Here is a 27,617-nt window from a genome sequence, read left to right as displayed (position 1 = left end):
TTAGTAGCATATAAAAGTTTAAGCTGGTAACCCAGCTCAGCTGTCTGCAATTGACATTCCGTATCCGTGGACGTTTCTCCAACCGGATTATCGTCGTATCACTTACTAGCACCGCATTTATAATTGTGAGATAGTTCGTGCACAGTTATCTAAAACATTGCGTCGCAATACATCCACCATGTCTCGTCTCAGGTTTTGTTTGTTGTTAGTGGTACTATGCAGTTGTTCGCAGTACGGTAAGTGTTATTTCGTACAACTATTTGTGTTGCAATAGGTTCTTTGTTGCTTTTTATCATTATGTCGGTCCGAGAGTACGCCTTGAGCGCTTTGTTGTCGTGATTGAGCGTTATTTGCGCAATTAGCGACAAAAAAGAGTTCGAGTAGGTAAGCGTTACCGTGGTTCCCCGACATTCTAGAAAAGTGTACCCTCAACTTTATATTGTTACGACTATATAGCTATGTGTCTAGCTAGTTGTACGTAAATTACAAGTAATGCTGTACTTCATATTAACATAATGACACAGTTATTAAACATCTTGTATCTGTATAAATCTTATTGATTCAACAAAACTAAAAAAAAACCTTATAAGAAGTACCTTCGTAAGTAATGCTAAGCATTTTTATAATTGAATAAAATGACCTTTACAGGAAAAGTCTCACAAAAATTCTTTCATAACCGTTTCACATTAAAACAATGGCTATTTTCACAACAAGCAAGTATATGACCCACATTTTGGTCTGAACATAAATATAAATTGGTTCATTCAAACCTAGTTTGATATGTACATATTTTTGGGGTCATTTCAAAATCATTACTTGTTACCTACTTGAAGGTTATAGACAATAACAATACTTGTTCACTATCAAGCAATCTCTATGTATTTTTATTATGTTGGTAGACATTTAAAAGATAGTGTCTGATTGTGATATAAGAAGAAATCATTTTATATTTAAAGTTCTACATATTAACAGATAAGTTGAGTTGCTAGAATAGCCATATTTTATTATAAGGTTTTTAATCTATACCAGTATACATATTGAAGAAGAAACATGTTTGCATCAGTTGGTCTGACAATATTTTTGATCCTTTATATTTCCAAATGCACGTTTTATTTTGAATCCCAGTTTTCTTTAGACATCTGAGCTAATTGCTATTGGGTTATTCTGGAGGTCAGATAGGCAGTGGCTCCATGTAATACTCTCGGCTGCATCTGTTTAAACTGGAAGCCGTTGGCTGAGACTGAGAGCTGGGGTGCACTGCTAACCTGCTAGGAAAAGGCTAGGCAGATAATGAGTCATTAATTCAATATTTGACTTTGTATTAATGACTAATTCAAATCATCTAAAATGTTGTGTACAAAACAAGGATCCATTAAGTTTAATTAATTATTAAATAGTAAATACTGTGATTAACGGGTGGTAGGTTAATTTTGTGAACATGTAACATATTACTGATAGGCCTTATAACAACAATGGTCATTGAACTATGACAAATTAGGTAAAGAAACTCTGTTGGCAAAACAATTGAAAATTATTCTTACTTTTGCGAAAGTATTTTATACTAGCCATTTTCCCATGGTTTCATTTGCACACTAGGGGAGCTTCTTAATAATACCTGGATAAAATATAGCCTATGTTATTTGGGAAGAGTCCTTTCCAAAAACGGAAGAATTTTTCAAATCGGTTCAGTATTTTCGGAGCCTTAAGGTATAAACAAAAAAAAAATTTAAACAATTTTGTCAGTAAATCAACATTCACACCATTTATTGCACATAATTGTAATTCGGTTCCTAAAGGCAAGTTAGGTATATGATTTTATGTTACTCATTCTTATTGGTATACTAGCTTTCGCCCGCAGTTTCACCCGCGTCCCGTAGCCGGATGGTGACAAGAACTATCCTAAAACCTTCTCTCGGGTCTAAGTTACCTCCCCTCTAATTTTCAGCCAAATCGGTCAAGCTGTTTTCATGTTATGTCGTGACAATGGAAAGCGGGTTTCATTTTTATATATATAGATAGGCATATGAGCATAAGTACATAGGTCGGATTTCCTGTTCTCAATTTCTATAGCTTTTTTTACAACTGGTTTGTTATTACATTGGGGTGCATTACTCTATATTTATTTACCACTAAACTAGCCCCTATGTGTCAATATTGTTACAGGACTTAATGGTTCAGACAATATCAATGATTCATCATATGAGTGTGTGCACACTGATACAGAGATATTCAAATGACCTGCTGTAACCTGATGCTGACTCAGATTGTTCAATATACTTTATCATCAATTTTGTATTTAAATTTTAGATTTTAGAGGATGAGTTTAATCAGGGGAGATTTTCAATCAATGTATTTTATTTTACTACAGTCTATTTGTACGGTTTCAAGTTGTACGGTTACAGTGGTATGGCACATTCAATTAGTCCAATAGTGTATGTCAGGCATCATAAGCTGAAATTTGTTACTGATTCTAACAAACATTTTGGTCCACAGGTGCCGGTGAACCGATCACAACACCAAAAACAATCATCATTCCCGTGGATCCTCACAAAGACTTGACCACCCCCGAACCAGATACAACGCCCGCGCCTACTACGACTGCTGCGCCCACCACCCCACCGACGACACCCCCAACTAAGCCCCCAACTACGCCCCCAACTACGCCCCCAACTACACCCCCAACTACTAAACCCACGACGACCACAACACAAGCGCCAACTCCGGCCCCCACTCCAGCCCCAGCTCCAGCCCCAACCCCAGCCCCGGGACCCCTTCCTCCCCCAGACCAGGGAACATGGATGTACACGGACAGCAAGAATGTGACCTGCATCTTGGTGCAGTTTGCAGCTCAGCTCAATGTGACTTACACCAAGGTTGTCGACAGTGGTGAGTCAAACCTCTTTGTTATACCTATTATTATTTGAGTTTTTTTTCTTGCCCAGCATTTCATTTCAAATAGGTTTTTAATTTGTTATGATAAATTGAATCTTGCCTTGAAAATTGATGCAAGTGTTGAAGGTATTTTTAGCAGAAATCAGCACATTTTGTAATTACCAAATACAGCCCCAAAGTCTATTTTTTTTTTGTACTCACTCACATCAAAAACCTAGCAATAAGGGTTCAAGTACAGTTTAAGCCTGAAAAGCATTCTTTAAACAGTTACCTTGATTGCTAAAATTACATTAAAAAAAACAATATTGAATTCCGTTTTTTTTTTTTATAAAACCGATGACATCATTTTGTCAGTGTTAGTTATTAAAAATGATAATGAGCTACACCCACAGAAAGCTATTTTAAATGTCTATGGCTATATTAATAATTTTTATATTTTTTCCTCTTACTGATGGTGTAAAAACAGGTAGCTAAAAAAGTTGTATTACACTTTATCAAAAGTCATGATGTATTTTTTTTTTGTTGATGTACATTGTACAAGATTATTAGACAAATATTTTTTTATTGATATGCTCTAATAAATCGGGCCGTATAAAATATAGCCTTAAATTTTTTTTTGTGAACATCTATTCAACAAAAAAACTTATCTTTTCCAACTGAAAATTACTCCAAAATAGGCTTTAAAATTAATTCAACGCGGGATCAAAATTAGACCACTGGGCCATATATTGTGACAAAAATCAAAATGTTGTTCCCAAAACAAGTTCTTGGTGTAATATTTTTTGTCAGGTAGTATTTTTTGAAAGGTGCCAATCTTATTGTGATTCAAATGTTTTTGAATTCCCCAAAATTAAATATGTAAGGGTCTGATAAATATACGATTATAGCATCTGCAAAGTAATTTTAATATTTTTGACAAATTCATATTTAGAAACTTGCGAATTCGGACCTTTACTTCAGGAGAAGTGTCAAATGGCTTTAAAATAGTAAAGTTATTTGATTGTGCTTTCTAAGTATATCTTAGACACCAATGACTAAAGGTGAAGGAAAACATCTCGAGGAAACCTGGACTATGTCTGGAATCACCAACCCGCATTAAGCAAGCGTGGTGATTAACGCTCAGTCCTTTTCCGTGTGAGAGGAGGCCTGTGTCCAGCAGTGGGACGATAAAACGGCTTTTGTACGGACCATACTATAGCTAGTAACAAAACGAAACTGTTTCACGCAACGAAAGTATGTTCATAACAATTTTATTAATAGGAAACTAAACATCAACATTGCTTTTTTACATACATAGTTAAAACTTCCTACAATTTTTCCAATAACCGTAAAGTTTAAAAGGAGATGGCCAAATTTTCATAGTAAAAAAACCCAGAATCGACAGCAATGAAATGCTTACCAATAGGTTCATTATGATAGACCTTTGATGGTGCCAAAAACTCCAGCCTGAAATCCATGGGGTATAGGAGCTATATCATATTTTCACAAAAATAGGTCGTTGAATTTATATTGATTTTAAAGATCATTTACATCAAGGAACATAAAAAAAATCTATGTACACTAAGATTATACTAGCCAACAGTAATATCCCCATAGTTACTGAGATTGCCTGGTGATTAAAAGGTCTTATATTTAACCACTCCAAACACGAAAGCACCGACCTTACATACTTGGAGAGGTTTCGCAGTTATATGCAACCTTCACAACTGGCTATGAAACGTCTTTTTAAAAATTGTCTTTGAAAATCGCGCCATGTGACATTGTCAAATGTTACAAATGACTTAGCGATGCAAAACGGTCCAATCATGAGTTGCATTCAACTTCTAATGAACATGAAACGGTAAAAGTAAACTTTTCTGTGAACTAAAATCATGATCGAAAAAACGTTATAAAAAGAGAACCCCATGGTTTTTAGATGATATGAAATACTTTTTTTAATCCTTACATTATACTGAATCCAATCGTACATATGAAGTTTCTGTCGACTCTGGGTGTTTTTTTGGCCATCTCCTTTAGGAAGCGCCAATGGATTTAAAAAATCCTTTGGCCTTATTTAGTTCCGGGTTTAATCACCTACAGGTTTGGCATTATACGCTGCAGGGTCATTGTAATTGATGAAACGATGCAACCGCTTGTGTGTTCAGGGTCGTGGCTTCGATGCCCACGTAGGAACTAGTAGATTTGATATTTTGAACAAAAAAAAAAAGAAACAGAAATATTTCTCAGTTTCTTTTTTTTGCACTTTTTGGATTTTAGATTTTGATTAAAGATTATTTTTGAAAATAAAATAACTTAGCTTATAATTTTTATAAAAGTGTTTCGTAATTTATAATATGTATTATCAGACTTTTCGCTTTGTGGGTTTTCTTAAAAACTTTCACAAAGCAGCCCGTAGTCTGGAAGTTGGTGATTGATTCACCCGTGCATCGGAGAGCACGTAAATGTCGGTCCTGCGCCTGATCTCTTTCCGGTCGTGTCGGATTGTCGTCCCATCGGGTTATGAGAGTGAAGGAATAGGAGTGCACCTGTGTCTGCGCAAATGCTCGTGCACTATAATATGTCCTGCGCAGCTGGCTGATCTCCTTAAATGAGAGCAGCCGCCGTGGCCGAAATCGGCCGTGGACGCCATTATCAGACGAAAAACAATATTATAATTTTTCTCCATAACCTACGTATTTTTCTACTTCTTGGCGTCTTATCTGCTTGTGTAACCATTTTCTACACTCGTTCAATATCCCGAGTTCGCTTGTAAGTATTCCTAGTAGTAATAACGTTATTCTTATTACGTATAATATGTTCTTGACCTTTCGTAAGACTTACCTATTGGAAACTGGAATGACGCAGTGGTACATGTTGCCAAAAACATAATTAAGCACTAATATTCTTGAAAGACATAGTATAACACATGGTTTACCTATATTCTGGAGATACTTAATTGGGTTACCCTTGCCTTGTCTCGTCTCGCTAATTTAAGTTCACTCGGAGTAGCCTATAACCTTCCTCGATAAATGGCCTACCTTCTTAGTATTAGTTTTGATTTCTATAGCGCGTTCAAGCAATATATCTATTAAGTATAGATTCGTGTCAAAAGACTTTTAGTGTAGAAACATAGTACATGGAGTGAGGATTTTCGAAAGGCGTAGAAGGTGTAGAAGACCAATGTCCAGTAGACCAGGGTGATGATGATGCGTACATACTAGACCATTACATTGCAAAAGTTACAGAATACCCATACATTGTTAATATTATACATATTTGAGTACATCGTGTCGTGATTTTATTAGTTAAACAAACGTGATTTTAAACAAAATTTAAACAGATGTACAAAATTATCAAGTCGACTTCAGAACGTGTTTTTTTTAAACATTGTATGTACCACAGATTTAATTAGTTATGTGTTGATAATATAATTTATAATTTTAAACATTATAATCGATAGTGGTTTGCGATTATTTAAAATGTTTGTTTTTTCGCATAATTAATGTATGTGGCCTTTATAATAATTAGCACAGGCCGAATCGGTTGGTCTGAAGATAACGGTGGCTTTTGTAAAAAATATATGTGATTTAAATAATCGCATTAATATTTTATTAAAATCTAATATTTGGTAAAACTACTGTACTGAATGCACCGTGTTTCCACAGGAGTAGTAATTCGTAGACAGTTCCATGGAACTCAAAAAATTTTTTTCGATCTGTCCTACAACTTGCTTTATAAGATTAGTTTAGACTTTTTCAAAACAAAATGTAGAAGCTGAGTTAATCAAACGAAAATAAAGACGAAGGAGAATAATATAAATAGGAAACAATTTATTTTTTCATGACAATTTCTCTATTGTATTTGATTTGTATGGTAATGAAATTCGTGGTTTATTTTTCACGAAGACAATGAGTTCTTGTGAATATGAAAGTATAGAATACACATAGTATTGTTATCAAGTTTCATTCTAAAATCTAAACAACTGAATTCAGCTATTAAATCACAAATTGTTCATTCAAATAGATTAATCAGAATTTTTCAACGTCAACAAATGACAGCCGTTAAAACGCCCACTCTTCAATACTTTTATTTTTGCTAGGAAAAAATGGCACAACATCCAAGCTGAGTACTCCACTACCTACCAGTGTTCTACAAGGAGCGACTGCCTACCTCACCTCCTCAACCCAGTTACCCGAGCAGCCCAATACCCTTGGTGACACTGGTGTCAGACTCACTGGCTTCTGACTACCCGTAATGACTGCCAAAGATGATCAATGACGGTTTAACCTGCCGTCCGAAACATGTAGATGTCGCAGAAAATACATCTTAGGAGTTGGTAGGGAGTACACAATACTGTCGATTCAAGGGAAAACAGAGTGCAAATAAATAAAATAATCTAATTTCAAGTACAAATGGTATTGATAAGTAGTGACGCATTGCAAACGCCCCTTGCATTCAATGATAACAGTCAATGGCGCTCTGTAGTCAGTCATATTATGTGGTACTACATACTATTTACATGTATATTATTATATTGTAATTACAAGCTTCCATCCGTGGTTTCAACCGCTTCCTGAGGGAACTGCTAGGCAATGTTACACTGAAAGAACATATAGACTCAGCAAACCAAAGACAAACTCAGCAAAGGAACATGATGGGTTTTAGTCAGTACGAGTCTGACACTCCCTCACGCTGCTAACCCACAGCGGGTCGGGATTTATAATATTTGTGGGATTTTATACAGCTGGTAAAAGAGTTTTTAACTTGTTTTATTTTTGTTGAATTGAAGCGTGGACCTCTAAAGACCCGACCATAAAATATGTAGATATCCAAATATTTTCCACTTGTGTCTGTGCGTATTCCAAAAATAATAATCTACGGAGGTCAATAAACTTTGTTAAGATAAACTATAAATGAAATGAACGATATAAAATCTTTATTTAAACGTAAAATGATGTTAAGAGTAATTAAGTTTGCTACTTAATGAAACAAATTTTAATGTTATTCCATCCATTTTTCGGAAAGTACGGTAGACTGTAGGTCCCGGTTGTCATTTGAATATCTTTGGCAGGCGTTACGGGTAGTCAGAAGCCAGTAAGTCTAATAACCAGTCTTACTAAGCGGTATTGGGTTGCCCGGGTAACTGGGTGCAGGAGGTCAGATAAGCAGGTGCTCCTTGTAAGATACTGGTACTCAGCTGCATCTGTTTACACTTGAAGCCGACTCCTACATAGTTGGGAAAAGGCTTGGCAGATTAATGTTTTTCCATTATAAGTGGGATTCGATTCCTTCATTTATTTATAAAAATATGTTATTGAACAATAATATTATTCTAGTTTATTTTACATTATTCTTGTATGTAGATATAACACAAGCTGTAGTCTGTTTACTTAACTGTTGAAGTTATAATATCTATGCCGTACCAACGGTTTGTTTAAACAGTATACATTTATTTTCTAACCTAGAGTTCTAGATAGCATATTATTTATTATGCGTAACTACTATGTCTTCGAAAACTTCTATTTCTGAGAAACTCTTGCCAAGTTACAAATCTCTCAAGATTTAGTGGTTAGTTTATTCCGGCAATATTTGGCAGTAATCTAGTTATTCATATTCCTTCAATGTCTGTAACTTCAAAATGTATGGCTAAAAATACTCCTCAAAAATCAATCATAAAAAAGTGCTCGTGTATCCCTTTACACTGACAAAGTCTTCGTTCTAAAATTAACGTTTCATGATGCATAAATTAATTCGAAGGTTGGAAAGATAAGATAAAGCGTAATACACATACCTACTCATATGTATTTAGATCATAAAATATTTCAACCAAAGAAATCAACGTTTAAGCATTGCCATTCAACGAGGCAATGCCGCCAGCCTTACCGGGTGACAGCGATGAGGACCAATTTTTTGAAGTCCTGTATTAGTTTTTTTTTTTGTGTAAATATAGATTTAATTTACTTTAAAATTCGTGACTTCCGTAAACCATTAATTTAGGAAATCACAGTTTCACGAGATTTCATATGAACCTTCAGAAGTAAAAATATGTAACTTATTGAAGTTATTCTAATAAGGAATGTACATAGACTAGTTACTGTTTGCTATCGCAGACGTGCCACCCACTGTGTTATCGGTCACGTCTCATCGTAGTACCAGATAGCAGCGTGTTTATTATGCCTAATCTTCTGTAAATACTACCGAAGCTAAGAATCAAACTATCATGAAGCGTGGGCTTACTGAAGTAATAACCTTTTTCTCTGAAGGGAAAAAGTAATGTGACATTGGTAGTGTGTCCTTTCTGTCCCATTTATAGATCCTTTCTGTGCCAGTTTAGTAAATTATGTCATACTCCGTTTGAAATCTATGGCTTTGCATCTATTGATCTTATTCTTATTATATTTCTGATTCTGGTTTTTGTATGCAATTAAATGCTAATTTAAGTATATTTTCACAAGCGGTTTTCCTGAGGTTTTACCGGAATCCGTATGTGATTTCCAAACATTTCTTACATCATTTCACGAATTTTGGCATTTAATGCTTTAAGAACCAAGCATCGATTTAGTTGTGCATTGATCAATCATTCAGTTTCTCTTTAAAAAAGAGACATTCCAATTGTAGGTCGAAGTTCATTAAAAATCTTACTCTTACTAACATGATATCGTATCTCATTTAGTATATTCCGCGAAGAAAGGTGAGATGTAAACAGTGAGTGAGCGACATAGCTGCGCCTGCGCTGATTCAGTGCGGTGAGTCATCGCGCGACTAAGTAAGTAACGTACGAATGTGTGTCGAATGTCCCCTCGTGGGTGAAACAGAAGGTGCACTTTAAATATATCTAGGAAAATCGGTAGCTAATAATAAAGTAGAAAATGTAGACGTTAAAAAAGTAGTTGAGGAAACTATCAGTAGATTTTGATAGGAAGCCTACTATGGTTATACGTGTACCTGTGGTCTTAAACCCAAAGCAAATTACAGTAATATTACATTTCAAAAGTTCTTATATTATAGTTTTTTCTGGACTCTAACTCCTCAATATAACTTTATATAAAAGTTAATATTCCTGAATTTAATGGGACTTCTGTCCATCACTCATTCGTAGTCGTTAAAACTGTGTCGAAGCAAACTCGGTCGCACATGCGTCGTGTTAAGTAGATGAACTGTGTTGCTTGGCTAGCTCTAGCTAGCTACTATATGCCTAGCCTAGTCATTGTACGGTAACTGTTAGCACCTGTGTACTTCTGTTGCCGGTTTGTTGACATTCATTAATGAAACTAGGTACCCTTGTCGCTATGGAATTTTGTTAACTTTACGATGTATTTTATATTGCGAATCTTAACTTAAGAGGTAAGCTTACCTTCTTCCACCAGACTGATTTTGAAAATTCTTTCACCAGTAGAAAGTTACTTTATTTGAGTGCCTAGGAGTATAAAGAGTAGTCCCTTAGGAGGCGGGTGGAAGAACTGGGAATCTGCTAGCATAGGTAATTTAAAGCTGTACTTGAGGTACTTTAGAATTTAGATAGTATAATAAAAATGTGTTTTTAAAACTTTGTAATTTTAACTTTTTCACATATGTAATCGTAAGCCTAACTTGTTTGCCCCACACCTGCATAATAAGCGTATGTAACGTACGCGGTTACACGCCATGGGAAGTCATAACCCTATGCGCTTACATATACGAAGTCTACATAACCATTGTGCAAGTCTGCTAGTAACAGCCAAAGTGCATTATCGATCTAACAATGCCTACGTAGCTATAGAAACAACATAATATAAATTATAACATCCTGTATTCTAATCATTCCGCGGTTTCCTTTTTATAGGACTCGGTAATTCCCCGACAACAAGTAAACTATGAAATGTATGAAATGTGGTTATCGGAATGCCTGAATGAGTAGTCAATTCCTGAGATAAATGTATTGTCTATTTTGTTATTAAATCATATAACGTTCTATCATATTATATATATGTATTTAATTTCTTTATTGCCTGACTTATCCTGACTTTGCTTGACAATTTATATAACTAGCCGATTTCCCGCGGTTTCACTCGCGTCCCGTGGGAACCACTGCCCGTACCGGGATAAAATGTAGCCTATGTTACTCGGAAAGAGTGTAGCTTTCCAACAGTATATTTTTTTTCAAATCGGTTCAGTAGTTTCGGAGCTTTTAAGGTAAAAACAAAAAAAAATATTTTTAAAATATTATATTAGTATACCTTAATTCTTTCAAACTAGGAATTCATATGGGTGTAGGCATTACAAACGAGAAATTATTTTTGGAACAATATACGATTATGTCGAATAGTTGAGTAAGTACGTTTGGTGTGAGTGATAAGATAATGTAAATCAATGACAAACCTACTGAATATGTAGCTCATAATAATAAGGAAATAACTTGATAAGTGTAATGAAAGAACATTTAGAGACTTTATGATACAAGCACAATATGAATGACGGCTAAAAATAAGAATAAATCTCTCAAAATTTACCTAGTAAATAAAGGTTTCTCAACTGAGGCAGAAGACACAAAAGTCAAACAATCAGCGTGTATCACGTATGACTCAGTGACAGGGAAGTAATGTACTATTTACGTATTAGTGGAAGTAAAAGAAAAAATAATATAACTGCACTAGGAACTAGTTCCTAATAATAATAAATCACATTTAAAATATAAATATGGACTAAAAATTACAGTACTAATTACTTACTGAAACTAAATGAACGTGCTAACCTTGACGTGACTCGTGAATACGCGATAGAAGCACGGAGTAATGAAAGATGAGCGGAGATGCCATAATGCAGGTAAGCCAGGCGCCTTCTACTAGGTCAAATTCGTACGATGGGCATGACCAAAACGATCAGTTATGAGTGAACGAACGAGGCATTCGGGTTCTTTGAGACATCTGTCAACGTTTTTTGGTATTACAAAAAAATATAGGGTCCATAGAAGGGCGAAAGCAGTTACGTTGCTCGTCCCACATTTTGGCGCGCTACTTTCTTAGGCGATTTTCCGTTATGGCACCTCTGCTATTCATTTTGTTCTCCATGAATAGAAGTAATGGTTTAAGAAGCCCCTCATATGCAGCTCAGTGCATTGCTGACTCACACAAAATTATTAACTTATTGGTATACGCAGCTACGTCAGATGTGTGGGATAACCAATTTGTCTCCTTTTACGTCACTGGGTACTGACGTAGATGAGTTAGGTAACTTGTTAAGGCAGTTTTTGGATACAAGACTTATTTTATGTTTTTTTTTTTTTTTTTTTTTTTATATATATTTAGTAGTTTTATTTAACGGGTTAGAATCGAAAAAAAAAATACTATTTTTATTTTATCCTTAGGGATCCTTAGACTTCTCTGAAAACACATACTTAAACTAACGAATGACAAAATAATGTAGTGTTATATTGTATATTGTGTGTGTTATATTGTAAAATTATTTCACGCCTAGCGTGCTTCGTCGACGTATCTACTCAAAACGTCACAACGAACGTGAAAGTGATTTATTTCTGAGCAAACACAAAAGATACGGCTATGTCGTAACTGCAAGTGCATCACAAGAAACTGTAGAACGTTCCAAATATTGCAATGAAACTATTACATAAAGGTTTTTACGTTAAACTCGATAACTATAGTTTCGTCATCATCATCAGACTTTATCGTCCCACTGCTGGGCACAGGCCTCCTCTCACACGTAGAATAATTGAGCGTTAATCACCACGCATTGACTTATTTGGGTTATTTCAGACTATGTAGTCCAGTTGTAACTTTAGTTTCGGCGGTAGAATTTTCGTGAACGCCAACTGTTCAGACTTTCAGAGTCTGCTTGAGTATTTTTAGTTCCTTTATTGATTTCGACGGGTCAGTTATTCATTTATCTCGAGACATAGGTAAGTATATGGATGTATGGTGACAGTAGGACATTTTGCTGCTTAAAAGTCATTTACTTACTTGATCAATGGCACTACTTGCCATTATGTGTACGATATTTACACATGCACTCGTTCCTCCAATGTTACAAAGTTGCTTCACGCTACGCCTGACGCCTAGAATGAGTGGAATAAAACAAATATTGAAAACTATACTTATGTACATAATATTACAAAAAATAACACAACTTAAAAACATTTTTCACTGTTGGAAAGCTACATTATTTCCGAGTAACATTAGCTAAATTTTATCCCGGTACTGGCAGTAGTTCCCAAGGGACGCGGGTGAAACGTGACGACTTTTAGTACTATACACAACAACTTTTAGGACATATATTTTGTCACTTCTTACTGGTAAATAACTATTCATAACCAGCTCATCATAATGATACTTAGAGATAGGAATGATAATAAACAACGACCGTAAAGCAGGTCATGTAATTTCTCCACTGCAAGATAATCGATATTGTCAATAGCTGCATTCATAGTGATCATAGAGCACAAAGGATTTTTTTCATTTGACGGTCGTGGCGGAGGTCACACGATCGACAATAGTTGTGTTTATTCGCCGAGCACACGATGCGATGCACGCTAAGTTCTGATACCGGTTTCTGTTGCATTTAGCATGTTGGTTGTTTTAATAATTATGTTGGAATTACATAGAATCTTATGATAATATATCTAAAAAAAAAATCAAGGTATAGTGCCAATGTAGATTTGGCAAATCCTTTTGAGACCTAGCAGGTTTTCCGCGGGATCATTCGTGCTCTATGGGATCTACTGCCGTACCGGGATAAGATATAGACTGTGTTACTCGAAAGAGTGTAGGCTTCCAACAGTGTAAGATTTTTTCAAATGGGTTCATTAGTTTCGGACCCTTTGGAACACAAACAAAAAAAAATCATCTTAAATTGGACTAATATGATAGTAGGGTAGTAATAGATGTTAGTAGACTGTTATTTAAGATGAAACTGGTTTTCAAATTCCCAGTCACTTACCTGCAAAATAAACAATAATAAACCGGCCAAGTGCGAGTCGGACTCGCGCACCGAGGGTTCCGTACAAATCCTGTATAGATAAAAAGTGAGTCTCGGGCCAACCGTTCAGTTTAGAACAATCATAGTTATGGTAATTTCGTGAGAGTCAAAGTAGTTAATATTTTTTATTTTATAATATAACTAAAATAGTAGGCCAGTACCTTGTAAAAGTTATTTTATTAAAGTTATTTATATACAACATTTTATAGTCATCTTTCAGAAATTTGATTGAAAATAACTAATTATGTCTTAAAGGTCATATCTGACCCGCTTTGTAAAAAGTGGCGGACATGAATCAAAGTAGTTTGAAATTGTGGAGAATGGTATGACGTTTCTTTAAATATAAATATTTTATTAAAATTCCATGAAGACGAATGTCCAGGATTGTTTGAAAAATATAAAAGACAAGCAGTTTCAGAGGATTGTACAGGTTGCAATGCTAGTTTTTATTGTTAAAAACTTTTCATAAAGAAGGAAGATGCCAATTCGGATGACCAGGATCTGATGAGGATCTGGAAACCCTGAGAAATCGAGGGCAACTCTTGAATATTGTAGGCACGCATCGAGTCATAACCAGACATGTGAGTGTATTTTTGAGGGTATTGGTAAACAGTGAAGGTTTGGAGCTGATTTGATTATGGAGACTACAAAGAGTCGAGGGAAATCCTGAACGGTATGTTACAACTACCACGTGCTTGGGGTTATTTTATTCGTATTGGCGAAGACTTTCCACATAGATAGGTTTGACTGCCATTGTGGGATCGATAGCAAAGATCAGATATAGTTATGGGAACTCCTTTACAATTTATAACGTAACCTTGTGTTGGAGCTTATTTTAGGTGATGAGAATTCACTACTGTGGGGAATATGCTATTATTATTATATAACACTAATGGGATCTTTTATTTTTGGGGGATTAATCACCTAACGAGCTCCAGTTTCAGGTTTTTTCGAAACCGCCTGACGACTTGTAGCTGTCGAATTGTAACAACGACTTCTAGAGAGTAGGATTCGGGTCTGCTGGCTTTACGTTTCTAGAGCCTTGACAAAAGTGTAATTCTGTCCCTTTATTGGTTTTATAAAATCGGCTTATTTTATTTTGTAGCATTTTGCACACAAATCTAACTTCAAACATATAAAAAAGCAACAAGAAAACAAAAGCAAGAAATAAATTAAAAAGATGTTAGGTGCATCGGTCTAGAAGTCGGTGTCTAGAGGATGCATCTATATTTATTTAACCACCGATGCATATAAACAGTTTTCTTGTTGTTTTTAGAAGTGTGAAGTGAAAAGTTCTCGTCAATACGAATAATATAAGCCCAAACACGACGTAACTAAAACATACCGTTAGGGAGTTCTCTCGATTTTCTCACGTCTCCATCATCAGGTAAGCTCTAAACCTTCACTGTTTGATAGAATCACCAGACATACATCTGAGAATCAAGTTTTAATCCTATGCATGCCTACAATTTCTGATAGTTGCCCTCGATTTCTCAGGATTTCCATCATCAGACCCTGACCTGATGACAATGGAAATAAACGGTGAGTATACTCTTTCCCTACAAAGAAATGATTTCTCAAATCCGTCAAACGTGGTCGTTTAAATTCCCCATTGAAATGAGGAAAATATTTGATGTTTACACCTGATTTGCTCTAGATTCCCATGGTTCACATTGATGCGACTAATGCCATAGTAAATCAGAGCCTTTATCATTATACTGTGCTACATTTCGTTCGTATCCGCCGTGGGTATGGTTTCCATACTAAGGTGCCCAATGACCTTTGAATGATTTAAAATTTTTCACAGTTTAGAGGCAATTATATTTAAGAAGTGTTTGATATGAATTTCACTTTTTATTCAAAACTTTAATATCTCTACGCGTTCATGTGAAAAAGGGTAGGTAGTAAGTTTATAATAATTAATAAAATATTTTATGTCATGTAAGCAAAATAATATTTTTATATTTTATGTAACTTCAAATTTATCAGTTTCGCAATTTTTCCTTTATCTGTACTACATAACGTTGCTTCGTGCCGAATTTCAAGATTCTGAGTTCACGGGAAGTACCGTATAGGTTTTGATTCCCTAGCGTGTGACGGAAATTCGTCTAAGGTTTCGGTAAAACTGCTGTATCTTTTGATCGCTTTAACTTAGAAGTTTGATTTTTTCATTGCTTAAAGGGACAATAGACCTAGGTATTTGGTATAAATTTCAATTTGGTACCTTTATTCGTTCGTGAGAAATAAGGTAGTAAGTTTCATTTTATTAAAATATTTTTATTATATTATACAACCAAAAAAATTTGATTTTCGCAATTTTTCCTATATTTGCATTATATGACAATGCTTCATGCCAAATTTCAAGATTCTGAGTTTACGGGAAGTACCCTGTAGGTTTTGATTCCTTTGCGAGTGTCGAAAATTTGTTGAAAATATCGACATAATCGGTTGTATCTTTTGATTGGCTTGACTTAGAAGTTTGATATTTTCACAGCTTAAAGGGGCAATAGACTCGAGTATTTCATGTGAATTTCAGCTTGATACGTCCACGCGTTCTTAAGATAAAGGGTCTTGACAGACAGACAGACAGACAGACAGACAGACAGACAGACAGACAGACGGACAACAAAGTGATCCTATAAGGGTTCCGTTTTTTCCTTTCGAGGTACGGAACCCTAAAAACAAATGCAACAATACATAAAAGAGTTTTTATATTCTTTGTGATTAAAATTCTTGCAAAATGTGTTTGTATGTATGAATCATGCTACCGTTCGTATATTGAGTTACTTTATTACTAATTAAATATTGTTGAATTACTAAGTAGGGTTTCTTTTAAGACAAAGAAGTATTGCAATACATAGTATTATTTATCTACAAGGTTCTAGACACACTATTTAGACTGTCAGAAAGTTATTGCACACATTGTCTGCGTTAAACAATTGTATATTTAAATTTCTTCTCTATTATTTACTGAAAAGATTCTCATAACTAGAAATGTGATATGAAGTTTGTTTTGCCGTTTCTTCCTAATCAAACATATTTTTCTATCTCTCATAAAGACGCTTGACAATGTTCAGTTTGAATGTAAAACGCAATGTCGGATTTGTCGACAATACTCCCCTATGATAACATAATCTAAATAAGAATTGATATATGAACTTTACCCACATAGTGCGTCTACCATCTTCTTCCTAATGTGACAACTTATTGATGGTTTTGGGGCTGTATATTTCTCATTTAATTTTCAAAATGTGCTGATTTCACTTACATAAAAAAAAAAAACAATATTAAACCATATTGTCTTAAAACGTCCACTGCTGGAAAAAGGCCTCCCCCAAAGTTCGCAACGCTGCTCGATCTTCAGCAACCAGCATCCACTGTTTCCCGGCTATCAACTAAATGCACAAAACCATAAAAAAAACTAAATTCTATGTTTTTTCTTTCCAGTAACCTCTCTATCGTACGTCAAATTAAACGTGCCAGTAAACGCGACGGTGGTCAACGGCAGCTGTGCAGACGCCGACCAGTGGCTGATAATCAGCTGGATGAGCTCCGTCAACTCGACCATGGCCAACAACATGACGTTTGTGTACCAGAGGAATGATACCACTAAGGAGTATGGACTGAAGAGTTTGAATGTGTCTCTATCTCCTGACAACTTTGTTAATGGATGTGAGTATATTTTTATTTATTTATTTATTTACATGGTACATGTAGCTGAAGCAAGTTAAAATGCGCAAGCGACAAGTGAAAAGAGCACGCGTATGGGTATTTTGCTTTGGTACATGCGCGAGTCGCTGGGCCCGCACGTTTTTAAAATTAACTGAAATTGGGCGTTAAACTGACCACAATTATTTAAATAGGTTTCCAATTGTTGAGGAAAACAACGACTTCCTTATAGAATAATTTGTGCACATTATTTGTATTCAGACTCAATTATTAACACCTTTATTTTGTAAGGTACGGACAGCACGTCAACGTACCTAAATGTGTCAAATTTCTTCAATCGATTTTTGATCTTTTATCACAATAGTGGAAGGTTCCATTCGATTTTCATTCGACTGGCAATTTAACAGATTCGGGAAGGTTAATCCGCTGGCGTCTATACTTACTACAAAATGATGCGGTATTCCTGTTTTACAAAGATTTATAGCTCGTATAAACTGTCTTCAATCATTAAATGTACAACAAGGCTGACCCCAATTCACCTCTGAACTTGAAATTATCGATGCAGAGATTTATTTATACGTATTTATTTGTGTACTCACGCAGTATTAATGTATGTGTTTTATTACGCATTTGTATAGTGAGAGTATGTTGTAACGATACTATTTTTAACGATATTTGGTCGTATATAAAATTACTAGCCGTTTTCCCGCGGTTTACTCGCGTCTCGTGGGACCCGTACTGGGATAAAATATAGCCTATGTTACTCGAGAAGAGTGTATACGCTCAGTAGTTTCGAAACCTTTAGGAGGGTGAAACAAAAACATTGTTTCTACTAATATAATACATAGTTAAACTGTTGTCAAAATTACTAGAAAGATAGCCGGTAAATACTAATTCTGATTACTCGTAATTTTCCTGTTGGCTATACCAAGAATGATTTGAAATAAATATCGTCCCGGATTCCGATTCACTTTTTACTTTCGCGTTTGGTGGGATTTTCCTCATAATTTCTGAGTCAACCGGAACTTTAACTTTTAGTCATGATAACCGTTATATTCGGACTGTCCTACCGATGCGTGTGCGCAAATGCTGTGTGAACTTCCGTTAGGTATGTTTTTAAACACATTTTAGTTGGTAACTTAATTACTGATAAGCTTCGGATAATGTATTATTTTTAGCATACCTACCTATAGCATTTTATTATATAGCAATCTCAATCATGGATTCGTGATCTTTAATTACTTTTTTACGACTTTCATAAAAATCTCCAATAAAGGGTTTATTATAGAAAAGGAAGAACTTCTAATATTCTAATAAATAATTATGAATCTTCTTACGATGACCTTCGCAATATAATTTATTTTCCCTGTATAAGCTATTATACATTCTATATTTTAAACTAACTCTTTATCCGCGGTTTCACTCGCATCCCGGAAAAACTTCTTCTCATACACGGACTGAATATGTTATGTTACTCGGGAATAGTCTAGTTTTCCAACAGTGAAAGAATTTTTTATATCGGTTCACTAGTTTCTGAGCTTATCAGACCAACAAACGTTTCCTTTTTATTATTATATTACTTACTTTAAAGTTTAGATTCATCCCTAATCTTCAAAAACTCTTTCCAGCATCAAAGGAGCCAATGGACCTCTACCACGGCGCGGAGTGGCTGACTCCCCTGGCGACTTCTTACCGCTGCAAGCCGGAGACCCGCCTCAACATGACCTCGGAGTCGGCCAGTGCCGTCGCCGTGCTCACGCTGTCGAGGCTGCAGGAGGAGGCCTACAGGACTGTGCCTGATACCAAGTTCAGCGCTGGTGAGTGCTGCTTTTGTTTTATAGGTTAAGAGGTTAACATGGTACAGGTGGTTTACGGGCTTCGAAAGCTACCACGGCCTTGATACACTGTCTGGATGAAACAAACTTAGATAGATAGATAGATAGATATAACTTGGGTTTAGACGGTAAAAGTATGATAATGATTTCCATAAAATTTCGCAATATTATAAAATTAAATTGCAATTATCACTTTGTTGACTCAGAAACGGGATATTTATTTTGATATAACGATAAGGTTCGTGTATCATGTCCTACATTTTTACACTAAAAATAAAAACAATACAAAACAGCGGTTGGACGTTAATGTAATGAATAACAGTATATAACGAACAGTCCTGATGCTATCGGCTCTGCTATCGAGTCGCTTATCGCTTATCGCGCGTCTGGCTGCGCGTGCGCAGGTCACAATGCTGCGGTTTTTAAACACGCTTACATGTTTATTTATGTTAAAAAACTGGCTTTGGTCTCATTATACATATTTATTTATTTAAAATACTTGATATTACTGAAAAGAAAACAAGTTTGTGATACTCGTATTGTAGCTATTATTAAAATGATTATTTGTTAATAAAACGGATTTAATGGAGACAATAATAATGTCGGGCTGTGACGGACGGACATTAAACTTCGATTGGATAATTATACGCTCATAATTATTTAATCGTCGGTGACATTCAGGGTCAGCTCAGGAAATCTAAATCCTAAAGCGACATAAAACTACATTGTACCTACATATACGGTCTTAAGTTAGTAAATATGTTTGAACAGTTTTCGTAGGTTGATATACCAAATTATCTAGAAAATGATACTGTTCTAAATGTTCTGACCAATTAACTATTTGAATAAACATGATTGAAATTGTGCTATTTCATTATTTCCTTGAGAAATATGCGTAACCAAAAACAAGAGCGTTTTTTTTAAATCAAACTTGTTACTTCCACAATGAAAATGGCTCAGGCAACTGGTCCTAAAAAAATAATGCATTTTTAATACCATACCAAACTTGAACAGATGTAGGTTAACTTTTTGTTAAGAAATGGCAGACGGTGCCTGAACATTCTGTAGAGCAAAATTTTAGGTCAGGTAGGCTACATAATACTAGCCAGTTTCCCGCGGCTCCACCCGACTTGTCCTAATACTTGATGTTTATATTCCAGCTCGTGAATGCGGCGGCGGCGACGTCCCTGACGCGGTGCCCATCGCCGTGGGCTGCGCGCTAGGCGGGCTGGTGGTGGTGGTGCTGGTGGCCTACCTGGTGGGCCGGCGCCGCTCCGCCGCCCGCGGGTATCTCTCCATGTAGGCTGTGCCTGTAAGTACCTCTACTACATAGTATGTATAAGTTCACAGCACACTGAACTGAAGTACAAAGTTACAGCATTTTTATCGTCCCACTGCTGGGCTGCGGCCTCCTCTCACACGGAGAAAGATTGAGCGTTAATCACCACGCTTGCTCAATGTGGGGAGTACGATGAAAAAAAAAAACAAAGTTGTAAAGCAACATCTGTCATTCATCATCTCCCGAGCCTTTTTCAGGTATTTTGGGGTCAGCTACCTGTCTAGCCGGATCCAGCTGGGTAACGGTGTTTTACAAGGAGCGACTGCCTAACTGACCTCAACCCAGTTAACGGATATAAAAGCAACATCTGTCATTATGTTATTTTAAATCTATAAAAGTCTTGACATTGATATTTATTACTCATTTCAAAAGAGGAACAGCGATAATTTTCCTTCAACTTCAAATTACTTCGTTTATTTATTGTTTATTCTAATTGTTAGTTATAGTAGTTTCATCTATTTCTCACCCTGAAGACAAAATAAAATGTAATAAGGTATACATTTATTTACAAAACCCCTCTATTTCAGAAAGCAGCCGTTCGGAGAATCGGCGATAGTAGTCAATACGTGAAATGAAAAAATATAGAAAACAGTTATACATTGTTTGCATCGCATTTACCCGCACCTGACTAAACTACACCTGTCTATCTCTCATTATTATTATTATATAGCCATCTCATTTAGCAAACATAAAAAAAAAACTAAAGTATGTCCTTTGAAAGGCCTGGTTATTCTGCTTATTAATCGAAATCATCAGTATTTGGCCGAAGTTATCGGTCTATGTGCAAACATTAACGGCCATTCCCCAATACTCTAACCACCCCACTCAGAGACATTTAATGATTACTTAAGTCACTCCTTAGTGACGAATTGTCATACAAATCCTTCACTGAGGAATGGCTTAAGCCACCATTACTTAAGTAACCATTAAATGTCTCAGAGTGGGGAGGTAACTGATGTTTTGTTGAGTTGGGATAGAATGTTGACATCAGTGTTGCCTCTCTCTATTAAGCAAAACCAACAGATAGATTGAATATGGAGACGGTAGTTAGGCGAATACGTATTCCCTTTTAATCTCTAATCCCATATTTTGTTTTACCTATTTCCTGTTTTCGAAGTTTTGCACACTGACCGGTAATTTTTGAATAAAAATTATAATAAAATAGCTCATGTATTGAGATAACATTATAATTAAAATTTTCAGTTTTAGCGGGCAGATAGTGTATAGTTGAATTTGCTCAAAATTATAAAAAAATACTGATTATTCCATATTTGATTCATTGATTTTAAAATAATTCCTTCAATTGGTTTCCTATTATATGACTGTATCCATTATCAAGTTTAATTTCTTATAAAACAGCTATGTTATGTGAAAAATAATAAATCTTTAAAAATTATAATACTTTAAGCCATTTTCGTTTCGGCCATAATAGTGTAAAAAAGCTATAAAAATCCAATTGATATAGATACAGTAACATTGTAAAAATGTGATGTAGTAGTAATTATTAACGAAGGAGGGTAGAATAGTATATTATGTTCGTCAAAATTTGCAATAATTATATTATTTAAATATTCATGATTTTTTAGACTTTTATATTTTGTATGTGCTTTGTTTAGTCCAAAGATGTTATCATTTCAGTTATATGCAAGTATAACTTAACATTGTATGTATATGGAGTCAATTTTTTTGTCGAAAATATCCATAATATCCGTAAATATAATAATTAAATCCGTTTTAGTTATAGTTAGTCTATAATAAAATGAATGCAGTGTCTTTATTTTATTAGAATTTAGTATTCAGACTATTTTAAGTGTAACAATTTAAAGCTGGACAATATCATTGCTGTATTTATGTAGATCTGTGGTCACCAGTGTTGCCACGTAAAAAAATAAAACATCACCTAAGTACAATGGAAAAAATACTTAAATATACGAAAAGGAGCTCTTTTTGAGAATGGCAACACTGATAACCGCAGAATGGACATTTCATTAATACTGTGGTCTCAGAGTATAAATAAATAATATTTGTAAATGGCAATGAATTGCCCAGAGTTGGCAGTTTCCTTGCAGTCGAGGGTATCAACAACTAATACACAATACTACAATTATATCAAGTCTCGGCAATAATATCGACTGCAGGTAGCTCGCCGGGTGATGGAAGCGAAGGGTATCGGGACCTAAGTTCCGCTTAGGACCTGATATACGGCCCACTTATAAGACTTCTATTTTTAACACTTGATTGATTCCTCTACCCAAACAGTTGGCCGTATAGCAGGTTGGTGACAAACTTACTAAAAATGTGACTTTAATACTAAAACTAAGACATCTCAGTTTAGTATCAAATATTCATTTTTTCGTAAGCCGTGCCGATTGATGTACACGATTCGAAAAAAAGAAATAAATGTTTTTTATTGCCACAGTCGACTTTTATTTCTCCTCTGAAAAGCAGGTATAATAAATACGTATTTTATATACATCGACCAAACTATTTATGTACAATTATATTCTACTGAACACTTGTTTCTTAAATAAATTATTTTTGTGACAATGAATCGCTCTTTTTAACTATTAAAGCTGATCCCTATTTATTTATTTACAATACTACATTATTACTTGCTTGAACATAAAGTGCTCGCAACCACATCTTATAAAAAGTGTATGCCGAAAAGTCAGCAATCAAATTATTAATTTCATAATAGAACAATGTTAAATAACAATATGGTCTTTTGGTAAGATGAAAGTGAAATCAAACAATTCAATTATTTAATGTAAAATTATTCTGGCGTCAATAACATAATTTCTATATGTCTTCTAGTGTAAAACCACAGTGTAGTGGTTTACCAACAAATGTCAATCAGGATAGATTAACAATCCTAGTGTTCAAAAAATTTTAGAGAATATAGCTGTTCATTTACAAATAATAACAATTCCTACAGCATATTATTTGTCTAGATTACACTAATGACTATTATTTAAATGCATCTTTCCTTCAACAATAATAATCATATTGATTTCAACAACTTTTTGTCACGTTATTTCATAATTATTATTTGGTCACGGAGTAAATATGGCTTCACTTAACCGAATTCTAAAAAGGAGGAGATTCTAAATTCGGATATAAGTAATTTTCAAACAAGAATTTGTAATTGACTCTCTGATCTACAGCATCTCTATAAAATTACTCCGTGCTCTATCCTACGTTAATTATAAAAAAATTAAAGAAAAATAAACTAAATTATTATGTACATCTATCATAAGAATACTGGTGGAAATATTAAGTACTCTATTTACAGGAGTATTTGCTCTAGAGTTGTGTATTCTAACATATTTACATAGCCTCGTAAAAAGCCTCACTGTCTATGAAATGCGATTATTATAAATCAAGGCAAAATATGAAAAATAAGAAATCGATAGTTTGAGTTCCGTTTTCAATTTTATCGATATTCGATTGGAACAGATCTATGGATCAGCACTAACTTGTTTAATATTATTATAGTAATGGCACTTTTTGGTACAAACTACACAATATAAGGCACATTGCAGACTATTACATTGTTTAGGGATCCTACAGACGGTTTCCCCTTTGTACATTGGTCGATTTAGGTCCATTTATGTTTCATGTTATTGGCCCGGCCCATATTATTTTTTCCACATTGGTATAAGTACATTCGATTAAGTATAAAGAATGGTAGAGGCAAGTAAGTCACAACAATGTACGATTTTAAAAGAACATTGGCTTATAACCAAATCGATTAGACATTGTCGCCGGTATTTTGGCAGTAATCTTAATCATCAATTAATTTCATAAGTACAAGTCTCGGCCCACGCTAGGCTAAACATGGCACTGTGTGAACGAAGCATAGTGCTCGTTACATTAGAATTTGAACCTTATAACTTGAGGCATAAGGTCTACTGTGGTATGGGACAGGAGTCCAGTAGGACATTGTGAAGCGACTCCATTTCTTTCCAGTCTTTCTTTTGTCCTCCTATAACGACTTCTCGGATGCAGCCGTTGAAGTTTTTGCCGCCGTCCGTGGTCTCCATTACACCTTCTGGAAATATAGTACGGTATAAAAATATTTTTTTTCGTATGAATTGGTGTGTATTGATATGTTTAAGTATCTGGTTTGTGATGGTGGGTAGGAGTGGCTAACAGTAGATCGTAGATAGCAAAAGGTTTCGTCAGTAAATAGTAGGTGTCTTATTAAGTTGGTCACCTATAGAAGGAGGAGAAAAATACGAATTATTGTGCGTTTATATTTCCTGGATTAAGTAAAGTATTTTAGCTGTTAATGGTGTCATAATGTCAGTTCATTCAACTGATAGAGAAGACTACGACGACAAAGCTTAGTACTTACCAGGCAGTCCAGCAATGTACAACTGCGTGGGTGGTGGCGCGTCAGGCGCGTCGAGCAATGCTGTAGGCGGTGAGTCTCGCAGCAGCTCATTGTCGTCGAGCTGAAGGGCGAGCGCGGGGCGCAGGCGAGCCCGCACCGAGTGCCACGCGCCGTCGCACGCGCCGCCGCCCGCCGCCCGCCACGCGATGCGGGACCGCTCCGACCCGCCCCACGAGCGGGACAGCACCACCTGCGGGAACAGACGCTTCAAACTCAAGTCAAAGTAAGATTAAATAAATAAATAAAAATCTTATATTTTTGTTTGAAAATGCAGGCTCTATTACTGAATGGTGACACTAGTTGCACGGTTCCAAAAAGTGGTCTCAGGTTGGTTTTAAGGAGGTAGTGAACATGGGATCAACCAACCCAAGGTCGCCACGCGTACCAGTTCAAGGAGCAGATCAGTACTTTTCTGTTTACTTTTAAATCCCCCCTAGCCCCCCGCCGCCAGCTGCCACGAGCTAGAGCACGAGTGTACGCGGCAGTATACTCACGGCGCCATCCTTGATCTCCAGCAGCAGCCCTGCGGCCGCCAGCAGCACGCCGTCGGGCTCGCTGGTGCGGAACTGCAGGCGCAGCTCCTCGCTAGAGCACGAGTGTACGCGGCAGTATACTCACGGCGCCATCCTTGATCTCCAGCAGCAGCCCTGCGGCCGCCAGCAGCACGCCGTCGGGCTCGCTGGTGCGGAACTGCAGGCGCAGCTCCTCGCTAGAGCACGAGTGTACGCGGCAGTATACTCACGGCGCCATCCTTGATCTCCAGCAGCAGCCCTGCGGCCGCCAGCAGCACGCCGTCGGGCTCGCTGGTGCGGAACTGCAGGCGCAGCTCCTCGCTAGAGCACGAGTGTACGCGGCAGTATACTCACGGCGCCATCCTTGATCTCCAGCAGCAGCCCTGCGGCCGCCAGCAGCACGCCGTCGGGCTCGCTGGTGCGGAACTGCAGGCGCAGCTCCTCGCTAGAGCACGAGTGTACGCGGCAGTATACTCACGGCGCCATCCTTGATCTCCAGCAGCAGCCCTGCGGCCGCCAGCAGCACGCCGTCGGGCTCGCTGGTGCGGAACTGCAGGCGCAGCTCCTCGCTAGAGCACGAGTGTACGCGGCAGTATACTCACGGCGCCATCCTTGATCTCCAGCAGCAGCCCTGCGGCCGCCAGCAGCACGCCGTCGGGCTCGCTGGTGCGGAACTGCAGGCGCAGCTCCTCCGCGCCCGCCGCCAGCTGCCACGAGCTGGACCATGTCGCGTACGCGTCGCCTACAAAAATGCACTACTTTAAGCCTCAAGTTAAATGATCCCTAAGGCCACTAGGCCGCCACACTACAGCAGCCAGGTAGTCACGATGTCCTGGCTGCTGTACGGCACTCAGTAGCGTCAGTCATTTTAACTTAGTATTCTATATGACTTTGGTTATAATGTACTCAATGATGGCTGTCGTACACAATATCATCAGTCATGGCGTACTCCATGGTACCTTATGTCTTCTAACTGCTCATTGCAATAACTTAGCTACCCGTTGAATTGCTTATCGAAGATTTGGCATAGCTTGTACCAGGCTTAAGTCAAGATTCTGTCCCTGAAATAGATAAGTGAAGTATAGAAATCTGCAGTAAGACATGACAGTGACTGACCTCCGAAGTAAGCAGCTCTCTCGACGTTGGGGAAGCACTGTCCGACGCCGTGATGCGCCTGCGCGTCGCGCACCAGGTCCTCCGCGCGACCGTTCACCGACACGCGGCGGATGCAACCCAGGAAACCGCGCACAAGGGTTATCTGGTACAAGACAATAATCTATAATATAAAAATGAATCGCAAAATGTGTTGGTAAGCGCATAACTCAACAACGCCTGGACCAATTTGGCTAATTATTTTTTTGTTGTGTTTGTTATTCTCAGGAGAAGGTTCTTATGAAAAAATAATAGGGTAAAGTAGAGAAGTCAGTTGGGAGCGAAGCCGCGGGCAAAAGCTAGTTATTAATACATTATTTTATATGATTTATGCACTATTAGTATGTTGTAGGTAATACCCTATATCAATTTATCAAGAATATTAGTATACTTCTCCGGAATCGGGGTAAGTTATTTTAAACATTTGTTACGTTCACGCTACAAAAGGCAAAGAAGAAAGCGAGAGCGTAGGTTTTTATTTTTAGAAAATATTATTTTTGCTTTATGTGCGTTTACTGTCTACTCCAGTAATTAAGAGTATTATTGACTGTTTAGTCAATTTAAGACGCAGAATAAATAAAATGTTCTGCATGTAAGCAAGGACGTTATACTGTTTTATACCAAACAATCACCTAAATCCTCAACAGTTTCCACATACCCAGTTAGGCAGGTGAGGCAGTGCTGGTGGTGCAGGTAACCCGCCGACGTACAGTCGATGCGCGCGCGCAGACGCCTGCGTGCGGGCTGTTACCGCAGCGCCCTCTGATGATAGCTGCACTCGGTTACGTGATACACGGATTGACACCTAGATAGTAATAAACATATAGTTATTACACTAATATTTGTCTCCTCAAAAAGGCTCATTTTCACCAACA

At 36.7% G+C, this 27,617-nt stretch overlaps 2 protein-coding genes across 2 annotated transcripts in view; one reads left to right on the top strand and one right to left on the bottom strand.

The window, feature by feature from the left end:
• Window positions 1-22: 22 nt before the first annotated feature.
• Window positions 23-23,098, top strand: LOC124645776 (lysosome-associated membrane glycoprotein 2-like). Its single transcript, XM_047185657.1, has 6 exons — window positions 23-236; window positions 2,494-2,886; window positions 17,287-17,511; window positions 19,137-19,325; window positions 20,504-20,655; window positions 21,210-23,098. Exons 1-5 carry the CDS (start codon window positions 179-181, stop codon window positions 20,644-20,646), a joined length of 1,008 nt encoding a protein of 335 aa, XP_047041613.1. The 5' UTR covers window positions 23-178; the 3' UTR covers window positions 20,647-20,655; window positions 21,210-23,098.
• A 1,233-nt stretch (window positions 23,099-24,331) lies between these two features.
• The window catches only part of LOC124645704 (laminin subunit alpha-1-like), a 73,394-nt gene continuing 70,108 nt past the window's right edge, over window positions 24,332-27,617 (bottom strand). The window contains exons 36-41 of the mRNA XM_047185559.1: window positions 27,401-27,547; window positions 26,707-26,848; window positions 26,161-26,332; window positions 25,697-25,787; window positions 25,040-25,268; window positions 24,332-24,733 (exon numbers count right to left, since the gene is read on the bottom strand). Of these exons, the coding sequence (XP_047041515.1) occupies window positions 24,591-24,733; window positions 25,040-25,268; window positions 25,697-25,787; window positions 26,161-26,332; window positions 26,707-26,848; window positions 27,401-27,547 (924 nt within the window). The 3' untranslated portion in view covers window positions 24,332-24,590. The remainder of the gene's footprint in view (window positions 24,734-25,039; window positions 25,269-25,696; window positions 25,788-26,160; window positions 26,333-26,706; window positions 26,849-27,400; window positions 27,548-27,617) is intronic.

The sequence above is a fragment of the Helicoverpa zea genome, chromosome 3 (genome assembly GCF_022581195.2).
Source record: "Helicoverpa zea isolate HzStark_Cry1AcR chromosome 3, ilHelZeax1.1, whole genome shotgun sequence".
Classification (NCBI taxonomy): Eukaryota; Metazoa; Arthropoda; class Insecta; order Lepidoptera; family Noctuidae; genus Helicoverpa; species Helicoverpa zea.
Note: the sequence above shows the minus strand (reverse complement) of the source record. Positions and strands in the feature narration are given on the sequence as shown.

Excerpts from the sequence above, each read along its gene's own strand:
- LOC124645776 (XM_047185657.1), top strand. The coding sequence starts at position 179 with ATGTCTCGTCTCAGGTTTTGTTTGTTGTTAGTGGTACTATGCAGTTGT. Across the intron at positions 17,512-19,136 it reads TGACAACTTTGTTAATGGAT|CATCAAAGGAGCCAATGGAC; the intron begins GTGAGTATATTT and ends AACTCTTTCCAG. Across the intron at positions 19,326-20,503 it reads TGATACCAAGTTCAGCGCTG|CTCGTGAATGCGGCGGCGGC; the intron begins GTGAGTGCTGCT and ends TTTATATTCCAG.